General features: G+C 43.9%; 1 protein-coding gene across 10 annotated transcripts in view; it reads left to right on the top strand.

The window, feature by feature from the left end:
• The window catches only part of CASK (calcium/calmodulin dependent serine protein kinase), a 349,672-nt gene that overhangs the window by 59,975 nt on the left and 266,974 nt on the right, over nucleotides 1–22,723 (top strand). For all 10 annotated transcript variants that reach the window (XM_056558155.1, XM_056558150.1, XM_056558151.1 and 7 more), the window contains exon 3: nucleotides 21,685–21,790. In XM_056558155.1, coding sequence (XP_056414130.1) covers nucleotides 21,685–21,790 — 106 coding nt within the window. The remainder of the gene's footprint in view (nucleotides 1–21,684; nucleotides 21,791–22,723) is intronic.

The raw sequence follows: 22,723 nt of genomic DNA, 5'->3' as shown, positions 1-22,723 counted from the left end.
ACCAGGTCAGCAGGGGCCTGCAGCAAATTGTCAAAATCTACTAGAAGTCCCAGCGAGCCTTAGAGTCTCTGAAGTCACTGGTCACTTCCTTGGGCCTAACTAAGCTGTCAAAATTATTACACCTGTTTACCTCAGTAAAGCTGCCGTTGTTCCATAACTTGGCATCTGAGTCATTATTTGCCCCCCGTGCCTAGCCTAGGATCCAGCGGCACACCTTCGGGTGGTGTAGAGAAACATAGAATGTGTTGTCAGATAACCATTTGGCCCATCTAGTCTGCCCAATAGAGGTTAAACCATTCCCTGGCATCACGAACACAAGGGGTTATTGCCATCAGCCCCTAGGGTAATTACATTTGCCTTAATCACACGCTCACCACTCAGGCATGCTGGGAGTTTCAGTTTTGAAGCTGCTGGATGCGCTCAGGTTGGGAAGCAGTGGTATTGAGGGGGGTGGCGGGGGAACGAGACCTGTGTGGGAGCAGAGTTTCCCAACCAGGGTACCTCCCAGATGTGGCAAAACTACAACTCCCAGCAACCCGGACAGTCTTTTGCTGTCTGGGCATGCTGGGCGTTATAGTTTTGCACTCTGGTTGGGAAATGGGTATGGTGGCAGGCAGTGGGCAAGAAATGTCTGGCAGTGTGGGCAAGAAATGTTTGACAGCAGGCAGGCAGTGTGAGCAGGAAATGCATGGCAGTGGGCAAGAAATATCTGGCAGCGCAGGCAGTGGGCAAGAAATGTCTGGCAGGCAGTGAGACAGACATCTGCCAGTGGCAGGCAGTGGAACAGAGACATCTTGCAGTCTGTACTTAACCACTCTACAATCACCAGCAAAATGGCTCTGCCTAGAGAAATTGAAAAAACTACAAATTCCACTCCCTCTTTTTGCATACAGACACAAGAGGAAGGTGCAGATGGGCAAGACCACATTTTCATCAAGATCCTTGCTTTTACCAGATTCGACGTCAGTGCTTGTCCATGTGCCGTTAACGGGGTATGGCACTGGCTCGAGTATCGTCCCTCAGCTGATTCTTGTAGCTGGGGGCCGGTGTTAAAGGGGTATTCCAGGCAAAACCTTTTTTTATATATATCAACTGGCTCTGGAAAGTTAAACAGATTTGTAAATGACTTCTATTAAAAAAAATCATAATCCTTCCAATAGTTATTAGCTTCTGAAGTTTTCTGTCTAACCGCTCAATGATGATGTCATGTCCCGGGAGCTGTGCATGATGGGAGAATATCCCCATAGGAGCTGCACAGCTCCCGGGACTTGAGTCATCAGAGAGCAGTTAGACAGAAAACAACAACTCAACTTCAGAAGCTAATAACTATTGGAAGGATTAAGATTTTTTAATAGAAGTAATTTACAAATCGGTTTAACTTTCCGGAGCCAGTTGATATATATATATATAAAAAAAGTTTTGGCCTGGAATACCCCTTTAATAGCGATCGCCGCGGCCATTAACCCTTTAGATCACTGCTGTCAAAGCTGACAGCGGCATCTAAAGTTGCCTTTATCCCATCCCTGGTGGTCCAGTGTGATGGATTGTACCCCCCCGGAAGCGCAATCGCCGATGAAAACAAATGGTACTAATTTAAAACTTTAGATCACGGCACAAAAAATTAGCCCTCCATACCACCCTGTACGCGGAAAAATAAAAGTTATAGGGGTCAGAAGAGGACAATTTTAAATGTATTCATTTTTATGCATCTAGTTATGATTTTTTCCAAAAACACGACAAAATCAAACCTATATAAGAAGGGTATAATTTTAATCATATGGGCCTGAAGAATAGTGTAATTTTTACAGAAAAATGTACTGCGTAGAAACAGAAGCCCCCAAAATTTACAAAATTGTGTTTTGTCTCACAATTATTTTTTTGCCCTGTTTCGCCGTATTTATTTGGGTAAAATGACTGATGTCATTACAAAGTAGAATTGGTGGCACAAAAACTATCTTGGGTTTTTAGGTGCAAAATTGAAAGGGTTATGGTTTTTGAAAGGTAAGGCGGAAAAAACGTAAGTGCAAAAAATAGAAAAATGCTTGGTCTGTAAGGGGTTACAGGGGTGTGGAAATAAAAAAAAAAAAAAAAAAACTACTTGTCCAAGGGACTAAAGCAGAACACAATCTACTTTGTCCCTCAAAAAAATCCACTTGTCCTGGTAGATAAAATAATTTCAACCAAAATAGTACGATCCCCCCCCCCCCCCCCCCCCCCCCCCCCCACTAGACCACCAGGGATGGATATAAGATCTTTTAGACACTGCTGACAACTTAGACAGCGGTGATCTAATGGTTTAATAGCGGCCACGGTGATCGCAGCATGTCAGAGTATTAGAGGCCGGATAGCTGTAGATCCTCTTATACCCGAGGCAACCACAGAAAAGTCTAGATGTTACTTTTTTATCACCATAAAAAATTTCTAATATGAAGTGACCAAAAATGAGCAATTCTGGACTATTCTTTTACATTTACACCGTTCACCGTACGGTTTAATTAACATTATATTTTAATAGTCTGGACATTTCCACATGAAGCGATACCACTTATGTTTATTTTTGGACATTATTTTTATTTAAAGAAAATTGGAAACTTTTCTTAGGAAAGGGGCTTATTCACATATATTCACACTTTTTAAAATATTTTTATCACTATTTTTCAGTCTTCATAGGGACTTATGTGTTACTGGGGGGGGGGGGGGGGTTCTGCTTCTCCAGTTTATGAGGGGCATTTTGTGTCAGAAAATGCTGGAAGTTGCATTTAGTTACTAGATAACTACAACTCCCAGCATGCCCTGATACAGCCTATGGTCGTGTGGGTTTTGCAGCATGTTGCACTGTATAGTACAGTTAAGGTTATTGTGTAACATGCTGGGAGTTGTAGTTTTGGTTCGTGTCAGCTGCAGAGCCATAGTCTGTGTCAGGGAATACTGGGAATTGCAGTTAGTAACTAAAACACCCAGCATGTCCTGATGCAGCCTATGGCTCTGCAGTTGACCCGAACCAAAACTACAACTCCCAGGATGTTACACTTTATAGTTCTACAGTTAAGGTTATGGTGCAACATGCTGGAAGTGGTAGTTTTGGTTCGGGCGTGTTTGCGTGCATCCGTGGGGCTCTTGGTTGGTGGGTGAGTATGAAGGGGGCGGGATTCTGGGGGTGCAGTTTAATGTCAGAAACCACTAAAAATAAATAAAATTAGATGGCACAACTGGCGGTGGCAGTGCCCCCCCCCCCCCCCCCCCCCCCCACATATCATACATTACATACACACATCACAGATACATCATACACATATACACTCACACCATACATATACACCACACATATGCACACATCATACATACACCCGCCACTGCCCCCCCACATCATATTACATACACACATCACACGTACACTCACACTATACATATACACACACATCATACATACACCGCTGCCCACCCCACATCATACATCACATACATACACACATCACACAGACATCATACACACATTATCCATTACATACACATCATACACAGACATTATACACACATTATACATTACATACACATCACACAGACATACACATATCACACATACACTCACACCATACATATACAACCACCCTTCCTGTCGCCTGCATTCTCTGCTCACACAGACATCGTACACACATCACACATAGACATCATACACACATCATACATTACATACACATCACACAGACATTATACACACATTATACATTACATACACATCACACAGACATACACATATCACACATACACTCACACCATACATATACAACCACCCTTCCTGTCGCCTGCATTCTCTGCCTCCTCACATGAGCCGCCATGAGTGGACATCAGAGCTGTAGTCCCGGCCGGTGTGAGGTTACATGGGTTTGGAAATCTCCCCTCACACCAGACGTCCTCTCCCCTCCCCCGCTCTGTGTTTTCCCCGTGCAAACATGCAGCCTCCCCGTGGTGGATTAGGTCCTGTGAAGAAAGAGCAGGGGGAGGGATAGAGCTGTGTGCGGGGGATGGGGGAGGAGCTGTGTACCGAGCTGTGGACATCCTTTCTCTCCCCCTGTCTTCTTGCGTCCTCAATCCTCCGGGTACATCATACACATATACACTCACACCATACATATACACCACACATATGCACACATCATACATACACCCGCCACTGCCCCCCCACATCATATTACATACACACATCACACGTACACTCACACTATACATATACACACACATCATACATACACCGCTGCCCACCCCACATCATACATCACATACATACACACATCACACAGACATCATACACACATTATCCATTACATACACATCATACACAGACATTATACACACATTATACATTACATACACATCACACAGACATACACATATCACACATACACTCACACCATACATATACAACCACCCTTCCTGTCGCCTGCATTCTCTGCTCACACAGACATCGTACACACATCACACATAGACATCATACACACATCATACATTACATACACATCACACAGACATTATACACACATTATACATTACATACACATCACACAGACATACACATATCACACATACACTCACACCATACATATACAACCACCCTTCCTGTCGCCTGCATTCTCTGCCTCCTCACATGAGCCGCCATGAGTGGACATCAGAGCTGTAGTCCCGGCCGGTGTGAGGTTACATGGGTTTGGAAATCTCCCCTCACACCAGACGTCCTCTCCCCTCCCCCGCTCTGTGTTTTCCCCGTGCAAACATGCAGCCTCCCCGTGGTGGATTAGGTCCTGTGAAGAAAGAGCAGGGGGAGGGATAGAGCTGTGTGCGGGGGATGGGGGAGGAGCTGTGTACCGAGCTGTGGACATCCTTTCTCTCCCCCTGTCTTCTTGCGTCCTCAATCCTCCGGGAGGATTACATAAGGGGGCGTGGCTCAATATGTAATGCGAACGTGCGACCTCGGGCTCTGCGGTCAGCTGGGGCCCCGCTGCCCCCTCCATCAACTGTGAGCGCCGGTGTGAGGTGCAGACTTGCATCCGCTCCTGCGCCTCACACCAGCAGTAAAGAAAAATAAGGGAGAAGCCTGTCTGTCCCTGCTAGCCCGATACAGGGCTAAATCTATGAACAATTCACCTGCCCAGTGCCCAAAACTACTTGTCCCGGGCGTCGGGCGATATAATTTCCACATCCCTGGGTTAAAAGGGTTACGGTAATAAAAAACAGTTAAAGGGGTTCTCCACCAAAAGGTGATTTTAGTATGTACCTGGCAGACAGTAATGGACATGCTTAGGAAGGATCTGTGCTTGTCTTGGGGCTAAATGGCTATGTTGTATGATTACCATAATACTGTGGCTAGCTTTTTGTGAACTGGTATTTCCTGTTTTTTTTGCCTACAAATCCCATAATTCCATTTTCCTCCCTCCCGCACATCAGCCAACCCACCCATTAAAACATGAATGAGCTGCATCCATTCTGCAACCTGTGGTTTTCAATCAGGGTGCCTACAGCTGTTGCATTAGTTGCAGATTGATATCCCTCCCGTAAAGCAATCCCTCCACCCATTGAAGCAGACAGGCTCCCTGTCATCAGCTGACTAGTGAGTCAGGTCTCAGCCGCATTGCAGCCTGGGAAAAACAGGCATTTTGTATGCTGATAAAAATAAATATTGGGGTGAAAATCACAGAAGAATTGTGAGAAAACCGTCGCACACAGGTACAGACACTATATTATGAACTCCACAAACGTTACAGCTCCTGTAGCATAGTCAAATACAAAAAAACATCCTGGAATACCCCTTTAATGTCTTTCAAAAATAGCACCACAGCTGTCCTTAAGTTGTCTTATGGTATTACAACTTAATTCCATTCACTGAGCTGCAATACCACACACAACCTGAGGACAGTTGTGGTACAACGTTATGTGGTGGTCAACACAGCTCCGTGTAGGAGGAGAGCTGGGGGTCTTGCGATCTGACACTTATCCCCTATCCTTTGGATAGGGGATACATTTTTCTAAGCTGGACTGCTCTTTTAACAATGGTTACTAGGAAAAGTTTTTGTTTTTAAAAGTAAAGCACAGTTTTTTTTTTCTGCAGGTGAAAAAACGGGAAGAGTTCAGTATGTCTGGTCTAGGGTAGTGATGGGGTTTGTATTATAGGTTTCTCTTTTAGCTCCTGTGCAGCTCAATAAATGCTAGTCAGAATGTCTAGCTCTGCTTATAGTTGAGAAATGAAGGAAAAGTGAACTTATATTAACAAAACCAATTCATGCATGTTAGTCTTGTGTTAGCAGTAATTGCATTAGAGCTTGGCTGCAGAGGCAGCTTTTTGTAGAATGTTAGTTATGGCCTGATGATAGTTACACTCTTTTGTGTATGTTCCCACGGGTAAACAAGAAAACAATTTAGGTTCCGTCCCTGGCACACAGCCCACAGGGGCTAAAGTCACAACCGTGCTCTGCAATCTTTCTAGACAGGCATGCCAGTAGACCCTTTTGAAATATTGTGAAAATAATTAAATGCCTAATTATACCATGCTTGGCTAATTAATATAGTACAATTGAATGCCACATTTACATTATCGATGTTAAAGGGGTTGTCTGGGGAATTCTTTTTACAGTTGAATGTCCTCCGTCTGGAGAAAAAAGCAAGAATTCTTGATCCCCTGCCGGGACTGGGTAATGTACCCAGTCAGTGGAAACCCAGGTTAATGATATTTAACTGTAAGCAGAATACCCTAAGGCCTGAACAATCCCATTTATGAGCTCACACTGCAGCACTGAGACTTTATAAGTTATGTGGCATAAAGGGGTACTCCGCCCCTAGGCATCTTATCCCCTATCCAAAGGATAGGGGAATAGAACACAAGCTGACAAGTGTAAAGAAATGCATAAAAAAAATTGTTTACTTCATATTTTAATGGTAATAATAAAATTAAGTGTGTCAAGTGCTGTACATGTGGTTCCAGGTAAAGATTATAGAAATGTTAAGATAGTTATTAATCACGTCCACTAACCCGGAGTGCTGGTGATGTATGAAAGCACCTCACGGGTAGCACAGGTTATTCTCTGGGGACACAAAAAAAAATCACTCCCTCAGTCATCCGGGGTGCATGACTGACTGACTAAATCTCCTAATGCGTTTCTATCACCTTTTTGCAACGGGAGTTTAAAGCATAAGGAGTATATCCTAAAATACAATATCAGAAGCAAAGATGTAGCTCAGGCAAAATAGTACACAAGATTGCTTATGTATAAATGCCTGATTAAGTCACATTCATTCATTCATACATACATACATAAATAAATATAGAATACAGAAAAACCATATGGGTCTGTAGTTGGAGTCAGCTCCCTGCGAGGGTCAGTCTCATGCCCTCCAGCTGGTTACCAGTTCGGTAACTCCTAACGTGTAGGTGACCGGTGGTGCGCACTCCCGCAGTGGCAGATAGACCGGCTGTCTGCCAGCCCAGCCCTTTGGTTTTTAAGCAAAGAGCGTAAAATCAACTGGTCACATACAGAACCTTACTTTTTGTGCAATAGAGTTACCTAAGGATAGGGGATAAGATGTCTGATCGCGGCGGTCCCGCCGTTGGGACTCCTTGTGACGTCACAGCCAAGCCCCCTCAATGAAAGTCTGTGGGAAGGGGCATGGCAGCCGTCACTCCCCTTCCATAGACTTTCATTGAGAGGGAGGGTGTGATCTCATGGGGTGGGGGGAGATGGTGGTATCAGGGGAGATTCTGTATGGTCATGACGTCTCGAGCCTCCATCACCGCATTGCTAGTCATCCAGCACAGAGTGAAGTTCGCTCTGTGCACCGGATGACTGGGGTGCTGCAGCAGAGATGGCGGGTGGGACCCCCCCTCGATTAGACATCTTATCCCCTATCCCATAGACTTGCACACCCCCTCAATGCAAGTCTATCGGAGGGGGCGTGAAGGGGTGTGGCCGACCCCTGCATCCTGCAGTGTTTGGAGCTAAATGTTCCGAACGGAGTTGGGACACTGACCATTGGAGTACCCCTTTTTAAAGGGGTTGGCCACCTTTTTAGTGTATTCACATGTACAGAACAAATGTCTGCAGGATTTGAAGCTGCATATTTTGATAACTAATGTTTGAACACAGCTTCAAATCTGCAACTTTAAATCCTGTGCATCAAATATGCGTGTCATACTGGTACGTGTGATCACACACTTACAAATGTGCATGGGATACTTTACATATGAGAACACACAGCCGCACGACACTTAGTCTATACTTGGCTTCCTGTAGATTAGCACATGACAATACACATCAATGTGCCCCCTACACCAGTACCCCTTGACAGCCCATTTCCAAAAAATTGTACCCTCATTTACTATAGTCTTTACAAAATGTCTCTAATAATTCATATGCTCTATAACATGCCCCCTGTTCCTCTCCCTATGTCCCCAGTCCCCCAATTTACAGGTGATGTCTTCTCCAACCGGAGTTGTTTACTTTTCTTTTCTTCACTATCTGGCCTACACCACCATTAGGATTTCTCCCATACAAGACTTCTCCACAGAACCAGCCAAACAAACATTTTAGGCTTCTTTCTGCAGTACAATACCCGCCTATTTACAAACTCCCTAGGTTTATTGTCACACACAGTAATAGTACCCGCTTTGCCTCCCCATAAAGTTGTTAGGCCCCCTCTGTGCTCACCAATATAGCTGTAGGTCCCTAAACTGCCCCCATATATGGTTGTAAGCTGCCATACTGTCCCTCTTTGGTGCTCCGCTGCACCTTTGGTCTGGGGACCTATTGCTATGGCTCATAGCAGTAGATCCCCCGGTCTGCAGGGACAGTGGAGCAACAAAGCTGATGGTAGTTACTGCCCACAGCAGCCCAGTGGCCCGCGCTTCCCCTTTGCTGTCCTCCTGCTCCGCTTCTAGGTGCAGTGACGTCAGCCTACCATTTCTTTCAAAGTGGTTCAGACCAGTGGCTGTGATTACTGATTTTTTTTTTTTTCCAAGTACCCCCTGGAGAACTGCTAAGTCCCCCTGGGTACTTGTACCCCCAGGTTGAGAACCACTGCCCTACACTGTGCCTGTGCTCCTTGCTTAAGTGCAGTGTACTGCTATACTCTATAGGCATCCATGTATGGATGATAAGCCATCCGGCTGCATACAGGGGCAAAGCAGAAGTGGAGGTATATGTAGAGACTTATTGGATTGATAATAAAAACACTCACAGTAGGTGTAAGTGATCATAATCACTGGTGTCTGATAAAAAAAAAAAAAAAAAAAAAAATTATGGTGTTCAGCCCCCTTTTTAAGTGTTTTGCCATTCAGCTTGATAGTGAGTATTGGGCCCCTTTTACTGTTGCTCGCCGTCGAACGGCCGTTAAAGTCTTGGGACTTTAACAGCCTTTATTGTGACGGGGAGCAACGGGTCCTGACTGCTTGCTTCCATTTACTATTATGGGGGCTGTCAAGCGCTCCCCAGACGGCCATCACACTGTTGTGTACTACAGCATTATGAAAGAAGCCTTAGTCTGGTTTCACGTTTATTTTGATAATTATTTTTAGACAAAATGAAGAGTGAAACAAACACAGAAAAACTATAAGGGAAGGAGTTGCATCTCTATACCCCCCCTCCCAATACTGTGTATGTGTGTGATTATAAACTACACTACAGTTGCTACATATACTGTTTTTGTTTTCAGCTTGGTTCTAATGATAAAGATATTTAAAAAAAAATTATTTTATGGAGCCAGCTGAGTAATGGATGAGTGTCCTTCCAATCGATATGCTCACAAGTCATTTTTTCTCTTAAATCCCTTTTCCTCGTTCCTCCACCATTCATTACTGTAGGTGGATGAGGATGTTGTGAAATCTGTCGAGTACAATGCTATGCTTGTGAATCGTTTTTTTACAACGTCATTCATTCAGCTGAAAAAAAATACCACAGCAGACTGAAGGCATGTTGAAGATTTTTATATCTTCAGCATGGCCTGTAACAACAAATAAGTTGAGCTGAATTTCTCAGCATATTAATCAGTGGGTGAACTCAGAGCCGACTTGTCAGCAGGAACAGGGGGTATAAATAAGCACATGGCTAGATAAGGCTAATCAGGATTCTGGACTTTATTGTTTTTCTTTGGTTATTATGGAAAGGATTCTCAAAAGCTCAGGGGGTGTTAAATGGTCTTAAAGGGGTATTTTTGTAAACTAATTTTATCCCCTATCAACAAGTTGGGAATAACTAACACAGTGGTTCTTAACCTCGTTGGAGGTACTGAACCCCACCAGTTTCATATGCGCATTCACCGAACCCTTCTTAATTGGAAAAATAAAATATAATTTTTTCAAATTCAAAACATAGGAGATATATATTTAAGTATATATTTATACATAGGTGCACAAAATGAACAAAACCATTAAAGAACAAAACCATTAAGATCAAAACCATGAAAACATGATTTTCACACAAAAACATAACGAATATTTAATGGCAGTGTTCCCCTCACACATTAGGCCCTAATGCAGGGGTCCTCAAACTTTTTAAACAGGGGGCCAGTTCACGGTCCCTCAGACCATTGGAGGGCCGGACTATAGTTTAAAAAAAAAAAAAAAACTATGAACAAATTCCTATGCACACTTATATATCTTATTAGTGGACTACCCCTTTAAGTATGCAGCACAGCTCCCCCCACATTAGGTAGGCAGTACAGTTCCCCCCACATTAGGTTGGCAGTATAGATCCCCCCCATATTAGGTTGTAGTTCCCCCACATTAGGCTGACAGTACAGTTCCCGCACATTAGGTTGGCAATATAGTTCCCCACATTAGGCTGGCAGTATAGTCCCGTCCCCCCCCCCCCCCCTCACATTAGGTTGGCAGTATCAGTCCCCCCCACATTAGGTTGGCAGCATAGTCCCCCCCACATTAGGTTGGCAGCATAGTCCCCCCCACATTAGGTTGGCAGCATAGTCCCCCCCACATTAGGTTGGCAGCATAGTCCCCCCCACATTAGGTTGGCAGCATAGTTCCCCCCACATTAGGTTGGCAGCATAGTTCCCCCCACATTAGGTTGGCAGCATAGTTCCCCCCACATTAGGTTGGCAGCATAGTTCCCCCACATTAGGTTGGCAGCATAGTTCCCCCACATTAGGTTGGCAGCATAGTTCCCCCACATTAGGTTGGCAGCATAGTTCCCCCACATTAGGTTGGCAGCATAGTTCCCCCACATTAGGTTGGCAGCATAGTTCCCCCACATTAGGTTGGCAGCATAGTTCCCCCACATTAGGTTGGCAGCATAGTTCCCCCCACATTAGGTTGGCAGCATAGTTCCCCCCACATTAGGTTGGCAGCATAGTTCCCCCCACATTTAGTTGGCAGTATAGTCTTCCCACATTAGGCTGGAAGTATGTTCCCTCGCATTAGGTGCAATATAGTCCCCCACATTAGGCCGGCAGTATAGTCCTCCACATTAGGCCGGCAGTATAGTCCCCCACATTACGTTGGCAGTATAGTTCCCCCCACATTAGGTGCAGTATGTTCCCCCACAGAGGTACAGCCTCCAGCCATACAATATGGCTGGAGGCTGTATGCCTGTGTACTGCCCCACTTCAGTGTTCCGACCACCGCTCTGAACACCGAAACTGACGTGCGGCTGGTAAACACTTACCAACTGCCTGCGGGCGTCCTTGCTTCTTCTCCGCTCCTCCGCGCTCTGTTGCCATGGGCGCACGCATGGGACGTCAGTGACGTCCCTGCGTGCGCTAGCTCCCGGCATTCCGTGCTTTTTAAAAAGTAAACGCGGGGCCGCAGGGACTTAACAGAGGCGTCCCTGTGTTCCGAAAGCATCTTACGGAACACAGGGATGTGCCGAGGCAAAAACACCCGGCAGGCCTCCCCATGAACCCCCGAGACTGACTCGCCGAACCCTGGGGTTCAATTGAACCCAGGTTAAGAACCACTGAATTAACAGATCAGTTGGTTGGAACCTCACCAATCCCAAGAACAGGGGGGAAATATCCTCCAAGTGAAAGGGAGCGCCAGTGCTCCATTAATTCTCTATGGGGCTTCTGAACATTGCGGAGCTCAGCACTTAGCAATGTTCAGGTAACTTTTGATTGTGAATACCCCTTTAAAATGTGTAAATATTAGGCCTTTTTTCTTTCTGACTACATTCATCTGATTTCTTCCCTTTTACAGTCGAGGCCAATGGCTAAAGGCCATTAAAAAATAAAAAAATGTAAAAATATTTAGACAAGTTTTGATCTGTTGGAGTCAAATGGCTGAGACCCCCACGTACCAATAGATATTGCATATGGAATATTCTGTAGATAAATATACAGCCAGTATGTTTTTTTCTTTCTTTTTTTCCTTAGTCTGTAAAAAGATTACTTCCTGTTTTATAAAGATCCAGCCAAAAGTGGTAAAAATAAAAACTTTTATTAGATAAATCTTCTCACCATGACTTCACAAGCCATCCCAGGTGATCTGTTTAAAGTTTGCCCCCAACCCCCCAGCCACCTTGAACCTCTTAAGGACCCAGGGCGTATGGATACGCCCTCACACCCTGGGCCTTAAGGACCCAGGGCGTATCCATACGCCCTGGCGGTTTCCGGTCCCTGCCGCGCGCCGGGCAGAGATCGGAACCGGATGCCTGCTGAAATGCTTCAGCAGGCATCCAGGGCAAACGTGAGGGGGGGTCATGTACGCCCCCCATGTCGGAAATCGCATGGGAAATCGCCCTTGCGATCTGCGGTGATACCGGGCTGATTGGGTCTCTGGGACCCGACCGCCCGGTAATTTTGCATGATCCCGGCTGTCACAGACAGCCAGGGCCATGCTAAAGTATAGGCGCGAGGTGGCAAGCTGGCCACCTCCTCCTATTCCCTGCGATCCGTCGGTTAGTTAACCGACCGCAGGGAGGGGGGGCGGTTACTTCCTCCCGCCCTGCCCGGCCCCTGGAAGTCCAGAGAGGACGGGAGGAAGACCGGGGGAGTGCTGGGGCCCGGCCCCGGTACTTACCTCGTCCCTGAAGACCCGGATCCCGGCGATGCAGGCGGCGACAGGGGAGTGGATCTTCAGCCGCGGTCGGGCCATTTACAGCAATGCACGTCGCCGTAAAGCGACGTGCATTGCTATAATGGAACCCTGTATACTACAACTCCCAGCATGCCCAGACAGCCCTTGGCGTCTGGGCATGCTGGGAGTTGCAGTTTTGCAACATGGTCCACAGTTTGGAGACCACTGTGCCCTTCCAGATGTTGCAAAACTACACATCCTCAGCATGCTGTACTGTCCAGGCATGCTGGGAGTTGTAGTTCTGTAACATCTGGCCCTTCAGATGTTGCAGAACTACAATTCCCAGCATGCCTGGACAGTAAGGGCATACTGGGAGTTGTAGTTTTGCAACATCTGGAAGGGCACAGATTGGGAACCACTGTATTAGTGGTCTGCAAACTGTAGTCCTCCAGGTGTTGCAAAACTACAACTCCAAGCATGCTGGGAGTTGTAGTTCGGCAACATCTGGCTCTAAAGATGTTGCCGAACTACTACTTCCAGCATGCCTGAGAATGTTTGGGAGTTGTGGTTTTGCAACAGCTGGAGGCACACTGGTTGGGAAACATTGTCTGTTTCCTAACTCAGTGTTTCCCAACCCGTGTGCCTCCAGCTGTTGCAAAACTATAACTACCAGCATGCACTGATAGACTGTGAATGCTGGGAGTTGTAGTTTTGCAACAGCTGGAGGTCCCCCCCCTTGTGAATGTACAGGGTACATTTACATGGGCAGGGGCTTGCAGTGAGTATCAGGCTGCAAGTTTGTGATGCAGCAAATTTTGCGTCGCAGCAGGAAACTCGCTGTAACCCCCCGCCCATGTGACTGTACCCTAAAAACACTACACTACACTAACACAAAATAAAATAAAAAGTAAAAAACACTACATATACACATACCCCTACACAGCCCCCCCTCCCCAATAAAAATGAAAAACTGGCGTAGGGAATCACTGGCGTAGAATACCCCTATGTCCACCTCTATGCAAATCCCTAATTCAGGCCTTAAATGCACATGGCGCTCTCACTTTGGAGCCCTGTCGTATTTCAAGGCAACAGTTTAGGGCCACATATGGGGTATCGCCGCACTCGGGAGAAATTGCCTAACAAATTTTGGGGGGCTTTTTCTCCTTTCACCCCTTATGAAAAGGTGAAGTTGGGGTCTACACCAGCATGTTAGTGTAAAAAAATTGTTTACACTAACATGCTGGTGTTGCCCTATACTTTTCATTTTGACAAGAGGTAAAAGGGAAAAAAGCCCCCCCAAAATTTGTAATGCAATTTCTCCTGACTACGGAGATACCCCATATGTGGGTGCAAAGTGCTCTGGGGGCGCACAACAAGGCCCAGAAGGGAGAGTGCACCATGTACATTTGAGGTGATTTGCACAGGGGTGGCTGATTGTTACAGCGGTTTTGACAAACGCAAAAAAAAAAAAAAAAAACACATGTGACCCCATTTCGGAAACTACATACCTCACGGAATGTAATGAGGGGTGCAGTGAGAATTTACACCCCACTGGTGTCTGACAGATCTTTGGAACAGTGGGTTGTGCAAATTCAAAATTTCGTACAGCCCACTGTTCCAAAGATCTGTCAGACACCAGTGGGGGTAAATGCTCACTGTACCCCTTGTTATGTTCCTCAAGGGGTCTAGTTTCCAAAATGGTATGCCATGTGGGGGTTATTTTGCTGTCCTGGCACCATAGGGGCTTCCTAAATGCGACATGCCCCCAGAGCAAAATTTGCTCTCAAAAAACCAAATATGACTCCTTCTCTTCTGAGCATTGTAGTTCGCCCGTAGTGCACTTCTGGTCAACTTATGGGGTACCTCCATACTCAGAAGAGATGGGCTTACAAATTTTGGGGGGTATTTTCTGCTATTAACCCTTGCAAAAATGTGAAATTTGGGGGGGAAACACACATTTTAGTGAAATTTTATTTTATTTTTTTACATATGCAGAAGTTGTGAAACACCTGTGGGGTATTAAGGCTCACTTAATTCCTTGTTACGTTCCTCAAGGGGTCTTGTTTCCAAAATGGTATGGCATGTGTATTTTTTTTTTTTTTTTTTGCTGTTCTGGCACCATAGGGGCTTCCTAAATGCAACATGCCCCCCAAAAACCATTTCAGAAAAACGTGAATACTTTAGGGGGTGTAGTTTTTATAATGGGGTCATTTGTGGGGTATTTCTAAGATGAAGACCCTTCAAATTCACTTCAAACCTGAACTGGTCCCTGAAAAATAGTGAGTTTGGAAATTTTGTGAAAAATTGGAAAATTGCTTCTGAACTTTGAAGCCCTCTGGTGTCTTCCAAAAGTAAAAACTTGTCAATTTTATGATGCAAACAAGTAGACATATTGTATATGTGAATAAAAAAAATATTTGGAATATCCATTTTCCTTACAAGCAGAGAGCTTCAAAGTTAAAAAAATGCAAAATTTTAAAATTTTTCATAACATTTTGGGATTTTTCACCAAGAAAGGATGCAAGTTACCACAAAATGTTACCACTATGTTAAAGTAGAATATGTGACGAAAAAACAATCTCAGAATCAGAATGCTAACTAAAAGCATTCCAGAGTTATTAATGTTTAAAGTGACAGTGGTCAGATGTTCAAAAAATGGCCGTGTCCTAAGGTGTAAAATGGCTGGGTCCTTAAGAGGTTAAACAGCCTTTGAAAATCCATATGAAAGCTGCAAAAGCCTACCCAAGCAATGAACCCCTGCGCTTATCTCCTGTGTGAGCTTTAGGAAAGGGCTGCTTTGAGAGCTGAGCAGGTCACATGGTTAGAAAGACAGTGAATATAGATGAGGGACAATCACACTGCACACTAAAGTGTACTCTTTGAGCTATGGAGAAGAGTGTGACCTTACAGAGGTGTCCGGCCCAATAAGTTGTGCTCGACAGTCATCGTGTGCACGAAGAACTTTTGATCTGCCTGCCTGGAATAAAAGCTGAGAGAAACAGGGTATGTGCTCTGCAGAGATTCAGCCATTTCATTTGGCTGAAGTTCTTTAACCCCTTAACGACGCAGGACGTATATTTACGTCCTGCGCCGGCTCCCGCGATATGAAGCGGGATCGCGCCGCGATCCCGCATCATATCGCGTGGGTCCCGGCGCTAATCAACGGCCGGGACCCGCGGCTAATACCACACATCGCCGATCGCGGCGATGTGCGGTATTAACTCTTTAGAAGCGGCGGTCAAAGCTGACCGCCGCTTCTAAAGTGAAACTGAAAGTATCCCGGCTGCTCAGTCGGGCTGTTCGGGACCGCCGCGGTGAAATCGCGGCGTCCCGAACAGCTGATCGGACACCGGGAGGGCTCTTACCTGCCTCCTCGGTGTCCGATCGACGAATGACTGCTCCGTGCCTGAGATCCAGGCAGGAGCAGTCAAGCGCCGATAATGCTGATCACAGGCGTGTTAATACACGCCTGTGATCCGGATGAGAGATCAGTGTGTGCAGTGTTATAGGTCCCTATGGGACCTATAACACTGCAAAAAAAAAAGTAAAAAAAAAAGTGTTAATAAAGGTCATTTAACCCCTTCCCTAATAAAAGTTTGAATCACCCCCCTTTTCCCATAAAAAAAAGTGTAAAAAAAATAAATAAATAAACATATGTGGTATCGCCGCGTGCGTAAATGTCCGAACTATAAAAAAAAATTTCATTAATTAAGCCGTACGGTCAATGGCGTACGCGCAAAAAAATTCCATAGTCCAAAAAAGCGTATTTTGGTAACTTTTTATAACATTAAAAAATGAATAAAAAGTGATCAAAAAGTCAGATCAAAACAAAAATCATACCAATAAAAACTTCAGATCACGGCGCAAAAAATGAGTCCTCATACCGCCCCGTACGTGGAAAAATAAAAAGTTATAGGGGTCAGAAGATGACATTTTTAAACGTATAAATTTTCCTGCATGTAGTTATGATTTTTTCCAGAAGTGCGACAAAATCAAACCTATATAAGTAGGGTATCATTTTAACCGTATGGACCTACAGAATAATGATAAGGTGTAATTTTTACTGACAAATGCACTGCGTAGAAACGGAAGCCCCCAAAAGTTACAAAAGGGCGTTTTTTTTTCGATTTTGTCGCACAATGATTTTTTTTTTCCGTTTCGCCGTGCATTTTTGGGTAAAATGACTAATGTCACTGCAAAGTAGAATTGGCGATGCAAAAAATAAGCCATAATATGGATTTTTAGGTGGAAAATTGAAAGTGTTATGATTTTTAAAAGGTAAGGAGGAAAAAATGAAAGTGCAAAAACGGAAAAACCCTGAGTCCTTAAGGGGTTAAGGTTCCAGAATGACCTTTTATGTCAGTGTGGATCTTCTGAATGCGTTATTTTATGTTTAGTTGTAGTTGTTTTATTTTCTTGGCTACATTACTTACATTCTGGCTACTGAGCAGAATGGCACTGTAATTTCGTCACATACCTGCAGTCAAACAATGCAAGAGAACATTACCTTCCAGACATCCTGCACATTTTACTTTTAAAGCAGTTCAGGGGATTCCCATGCACAAACATACTTAAATCCTGCTTTATGTGCCCGAGCTATGTGTAACTGCTACAAGCTGTTAGCAAAATAGTGACTGTTCAGCACAAGAGCTTTCACCGCAGCAGGATTCACTGATCTATCTTCTATATGGGATGAGCTGTCACAGTGACTGTAACAAGAATTAGATTTATAAGGATGAGAAGCAGCATTGCTGTGAGTGTTTGGGCATTTTGCAGTACTGCCCAAGTGAAATTAGTCTGATTTACTAAAAGAACAGGAGGCCCTTTTCTCTCTTACCTATATCCTCTGTTTTTACTGTGATGGGAGTTGTCATTGTTTAATTTGCTAAGAACATGTAAATGTATTAAGTAATTCACATTTGATTACATATTTTTAAAGGGGTACTCCGGTGGAATTTTTTCTTCTTTAATCAACTGGTGCCAGAAAGTTATACAGATTTGTAACTTCTATTAAAAAATCTTAATCCTTCCAGTACTTATTAGCTGCCGAATACTACAGAGGAAATTATTTTCTTTTTAGAACACAGAGCTCTCTGCTGACATTTCTGTCCGTTTTAAGAACTGTCCAGAGTAGGAGAAAATCCCCATAGAAAACATATGCTGCTCTGGACAGTTCCTAAAATGGACAACGATGTCAGCAGAGAGCACGGTGTTCCAAAAAAATATTTTCCTCTTTAGTATTCAGCAGCTAATAAGTGCTGGAAGGATTAAAATTTTTAATAGAAGTAATTTACAAATCTGTTTATCTTTCTGGCACCAGTTGATTTAAAAAAAAAAAAAAAAAAAAAAAAAAAAAAAAGTTTTCCACCGGAGTACCCCTTTAAACATGGAAATAGAATGCTGCAGAGGCAAAAGAAACCAAATATGTTTCTAATAACTTTTTTCCACCTTTATTATTATTGACCATTCCAGTCCAATTTGATAAATTTGCTATTAAGGGTGCCCAGGAGGTTCTAACAAAATTGAAAGTTTTTCTTTACATTTTTAAAATGACACTACCATGCAAAACTACTTGTAAATGATGTCCCTGCACTTCCATCGTATTAGTATTACTTCTCTGCCAGCAATTACACCATTGCTAGTTGTGTGTTTAATATGGCCACTTTTCTGGCAGTAGTCATCTTGCAGACACTAGCAGTTATACTGTGCAAGGTTAGCGGCTCAAGAACTTTCATTTAACAATACCGGTCACTAATGCCATGCTTACCTCTGCCACCAGCGATGTGATTATCTCTGCTGCCTATGCTGTGATCTACCCCACTGCTGCCAAGGTGTGGTGCCCTAATGAATGGAGTAGAGATTAATTTTGAATGGAGTAGAGATTAATTTTGAATGGAGTAGAGATTAATTTTGAATGGAGTAGAGATTAATTTTGAATTGCCTAGCAAGTGACTCCTAAGCCCCTTAGGCTAGGTTGATGCTTCATAACCACCTTTCGTAAGCTGTATCAGTCGGCATCCTGCTGAAAACGTGTTGCTGGTGTATTCAGTAATGCAGGGCCCGGGATGCTATTAATTTTAATAGCTAAATGGAGTCTTCATTTGGGCCATATGCACTTTTTTTTTAGCTAACGCAAAAGCATGGTCTGCTGTGCTATCCAGCCTATTGAGCTGTGATTCTGTTGAGCCATTGAAGTGAATGGCATCTACTGTCTTTTTGAGTTTATAAAATGGGTCCAAAAACTATATGTAAACATGGAAAGCAGAAAATAAAGGGATGGCTTTCTACTCCTGAATGTGCAACGTGAAGACCGCGCAGCAATGAAACAGTGACTGCAGGTGTAGACAGTAATTAATAGAAACAACTAAAGCAACTAGCACTCAGTCTATGACATATATGACACGATACAATAGGTCTAGATATATAAAATGTAATTTATTCAAAGTAAAAGTCTCCGTCAGCAGGGCCCTTGCTGTTGAACAATTTTACATACTCTTATGAGATAAAATGCAACTAATTAGGCACATAAAATGATTAAAAGTAGATATTGATAAAAAGTTCTCTTGAAAAGTCCTAAGCGAATTCCAAACTTGATCCACAATAATCTCTTGACATGAGTAAATAGATATTGATTATGACTGAAAGTCTTAAACACAGTTTAATGTGTACAGAAATAAATGGTGGGACGCACCGCTCACCCGACTGGCGCACATCCCATGGTTCTTGTTGCCGGCTATGTAAGATGCAAACTGCTGGTGCAGACCTCTTAGCGAGGGTGTGATGCTGAGGACGGAGCAGCAATGTTAATGCTTAGTTTTTGTTTCGTTCCTCTCACACAATAATGCGCACCTCCTGGTTCTTCCCTCCGCTGGTGGCGCGCAGACCTCAGTGTGTATAGAGGTGGCCGTGAATGATGACAGGGATCTCGCTGGTCCGGGATGTGAATAGATGTCCGGGTAAGGCTGGGTTCACATCACGATTTTGCAATACTGTTTTCCATCAGGTTTTTTTCCCAAAACCGTATTGGTCTAAAAACAGACTGAACCGGATTGAACAGTATGAGAAAAAGCAAACTCTATGCGTTTTTTAACCGTATACGGTTTGAAAAAAAATATGTATCAGTTTCCGTACTGTTCCATAAGTTTTTGGCTGGGAAAATCCGATTTTGTCAAGCAATTTTGTACATTTTTAAATAAAGATTTCATTGTTTAATTGAAATTTCCATAGAAGAAGTGGTTTCCCTGTTTTAAAAAACATGGCAGAGTACTCACTATGCAATCCGGAAAGCATGGAAAAAGGTGTAGGAATATGGCGGAGCTCACGTCACTGCTTCTTTCCTCTTCAGCAGACTGAGAACTTTGGAGTCCAAAGTGCATGCGCAATGCAAAAAACGCGTACGGTTAACCGTATTGACCCGTACAACCTCATTGACTTCTGGTTCTCATTGACCTCCATGTTTAAAAAAAAACGCATACGGTTGCAATGCGGTTTTCGAACAGGACCAAAAACCGTGGTCGGACACAGTTTTCAGAACGGGAAAAAAAGTGTTGGCAGCAAACCGTATGCACCCATATGCATTCTGATGCATACGTTTTTCAATACGGTCCCATACGGTTTTTACTAAGAAACCGTATATGGGAACCGGATTGGAAAATCGTGATGTGAACGCAGCCTTAAAGGAGTAGTCCAGTGGTGAACAACTTATCCCCTATCCTAAGGATAGGGGATAAGTTTGAGATCGCGGGGGGTCCGACCGCTGGGGCCCCCTGCGATCTGTACGGAGCCCCGACAGCCCGCGGGAAGGGGGCTTGTCGACCTCCGCACGAAGCGGCGGCCGACACGCCCCCTCAATACAACTCTATGGCAGAGCCGGAGCACTGCCTTCGGCTCTGCCATAGAGATGTATTGAGGGGGCGTGTCGGCCGCCGCTTTGTGCGGGAGTCGACACCTGCTATCTGGCTGGAGAGCCTGGTCCCCGTACAGAGAGATCGCAGGGGGCCCCAGCGGTCGGACCCCCCGCGATCTCAAACTTATCCCCTATCCTTAGGATAGGGGATAAGTTGTTCACCACTGGACTACCCCTTTAACATGGCCAAAGACTTTATAAGATGTTTTGCCAGCTGCTGCTTATAAAGCACAATCTATAAAATGATGGGGGGAAAAAACCTACATTTCTAACTGTGCCAGTCTTCTACTCAGTCATTCACAATCAAATAAATTTAACCCCTAATGGTAAATGGCAATTAACAGTAAAACAGCTTGTAGCTGCAGGTTATTTAAGGCACTGTTCACACAGATGTTTTGCCTGTTCCTCAGGAATTTCAGTGTTTTTGAGGACAAAAATAGTAGTGTTTTGTGCTATCCTTTTATGTCCAAAATGCACAAACCCTTGTAGAAAGCTCTCAGGCACTGCTGTAGTCAATGATTTCCATCTTTGCTTCCTTCTGAAAAAAAGATTGAGCCACAATGACACAAGTGGGAAGTCTTTTTCAAACATCCAGAACTGTGGCTTTCAGGTGCAAAATTCACATGATTTTGTTGCAGCTTTTCTGCTAAGGTTTTGGTGCAGAAAGGCCACACTGTATTTAACTTGTGTTTTTAATATTGTTGTTGCAGACTAAATAAAGAATGATACAAAGTTGGTCTGCTTGTGACATATATTTCTTTTGTCCTTGCAGATTTAAAGCGAGAAGCCAGCATATGTCACATGCTGAAACATCCACACATTGTTGAGCTCTTGGAGACATATAGCTCTGATGGAATGCTCTACATGGTCTTCGAATTGTAAGTTTGTCATGATTTGTAATGAATGTATTTATTTTTTTTTTGTAAATTGTTACCTATTTTATCTTTTTTTTTTACTTTTTTCCCACCACAAAGTGATTTGTTAGTTATATGTTAAGATCTTTACTTTACTTTGCTGTGTCTGGGCAGATGTTCTGATCTTTGCCCAATACCTCAGAGCAGGAGCAGAGATTGATGTGAAAGCCGTAATCTAGCTGCATGTAGGAAACATTGGGTTGGGTACGTTCACATGGGTACCCATGAGTTTCCTGCGGCAGAATTTCTTAAGAAAATCTGCAGAAGAACCTGTTTGGAGTCAATGTAATCTGCTGCATTGATTTCACTGCAGAAAACGACTGCTTGCATGTATGTTCCAGATCCTGGAATATGGTTTAAAAAAGTACGTAAAGCAAGTAGATTTGTTCTCAAAAGAGATTGTTCACAACCTAACACCCCTTTTTATTTTTGTACAATGTTTCTCATACAATCTCTGGACTCTTCACCTAATAATTTCTGGTCAATTGTTAAAGGGAGAAAAACATTTGTATAATGTTAGCCTGAGGCTAGAAAGTTTAAAAAGTTCTGAATATCTGATACCTTTTTTATGGCTAACTGAAAAGGTAGTACCGTATATACTCGAGTATAAGCCGACCCGAGTATAAGCCGAGACCCCTAATTTCAACCCAAAATCCCAGGAAAAGTTATTGCCTAGGGTGGGAAATACCTCATCCCCCCCTGTCATCATCCAGACCCGTCATTAACATCCTCATCATCATCCCCTTGTCATCATCCCACACATCCCCCCTTCATCATCCTCTTATCATCCCACACATCCCCCCTTCATCATCCCCTTATCATCCCGCACATCCCCCCTTCATCATCCCCTGATCATCCCACACATCCCCCCTTCATCATCCTCTTATCATCCCACAC

The sequence above is a fragment of the Hyla sarda genome, chromosome 2, assembly GCF_029499605.1.
Source record: "Hyla sarda isolate aHylSar1 chromosome 2, aHylSar1.hap1, whole genome shotgun sequence".
In the NCBI taxonomy this organism is placed as follows: Eukaryota; Metazoa; Chordata; class Amphibia; order Anura; family Hylidae; genus Hyla; species Hyla sarda.
The sequence above is the reverse complement of the archived record's forward strand: the minus strand, read 5'-3'. Positions and strand labels throughout refer to the sequence as shown.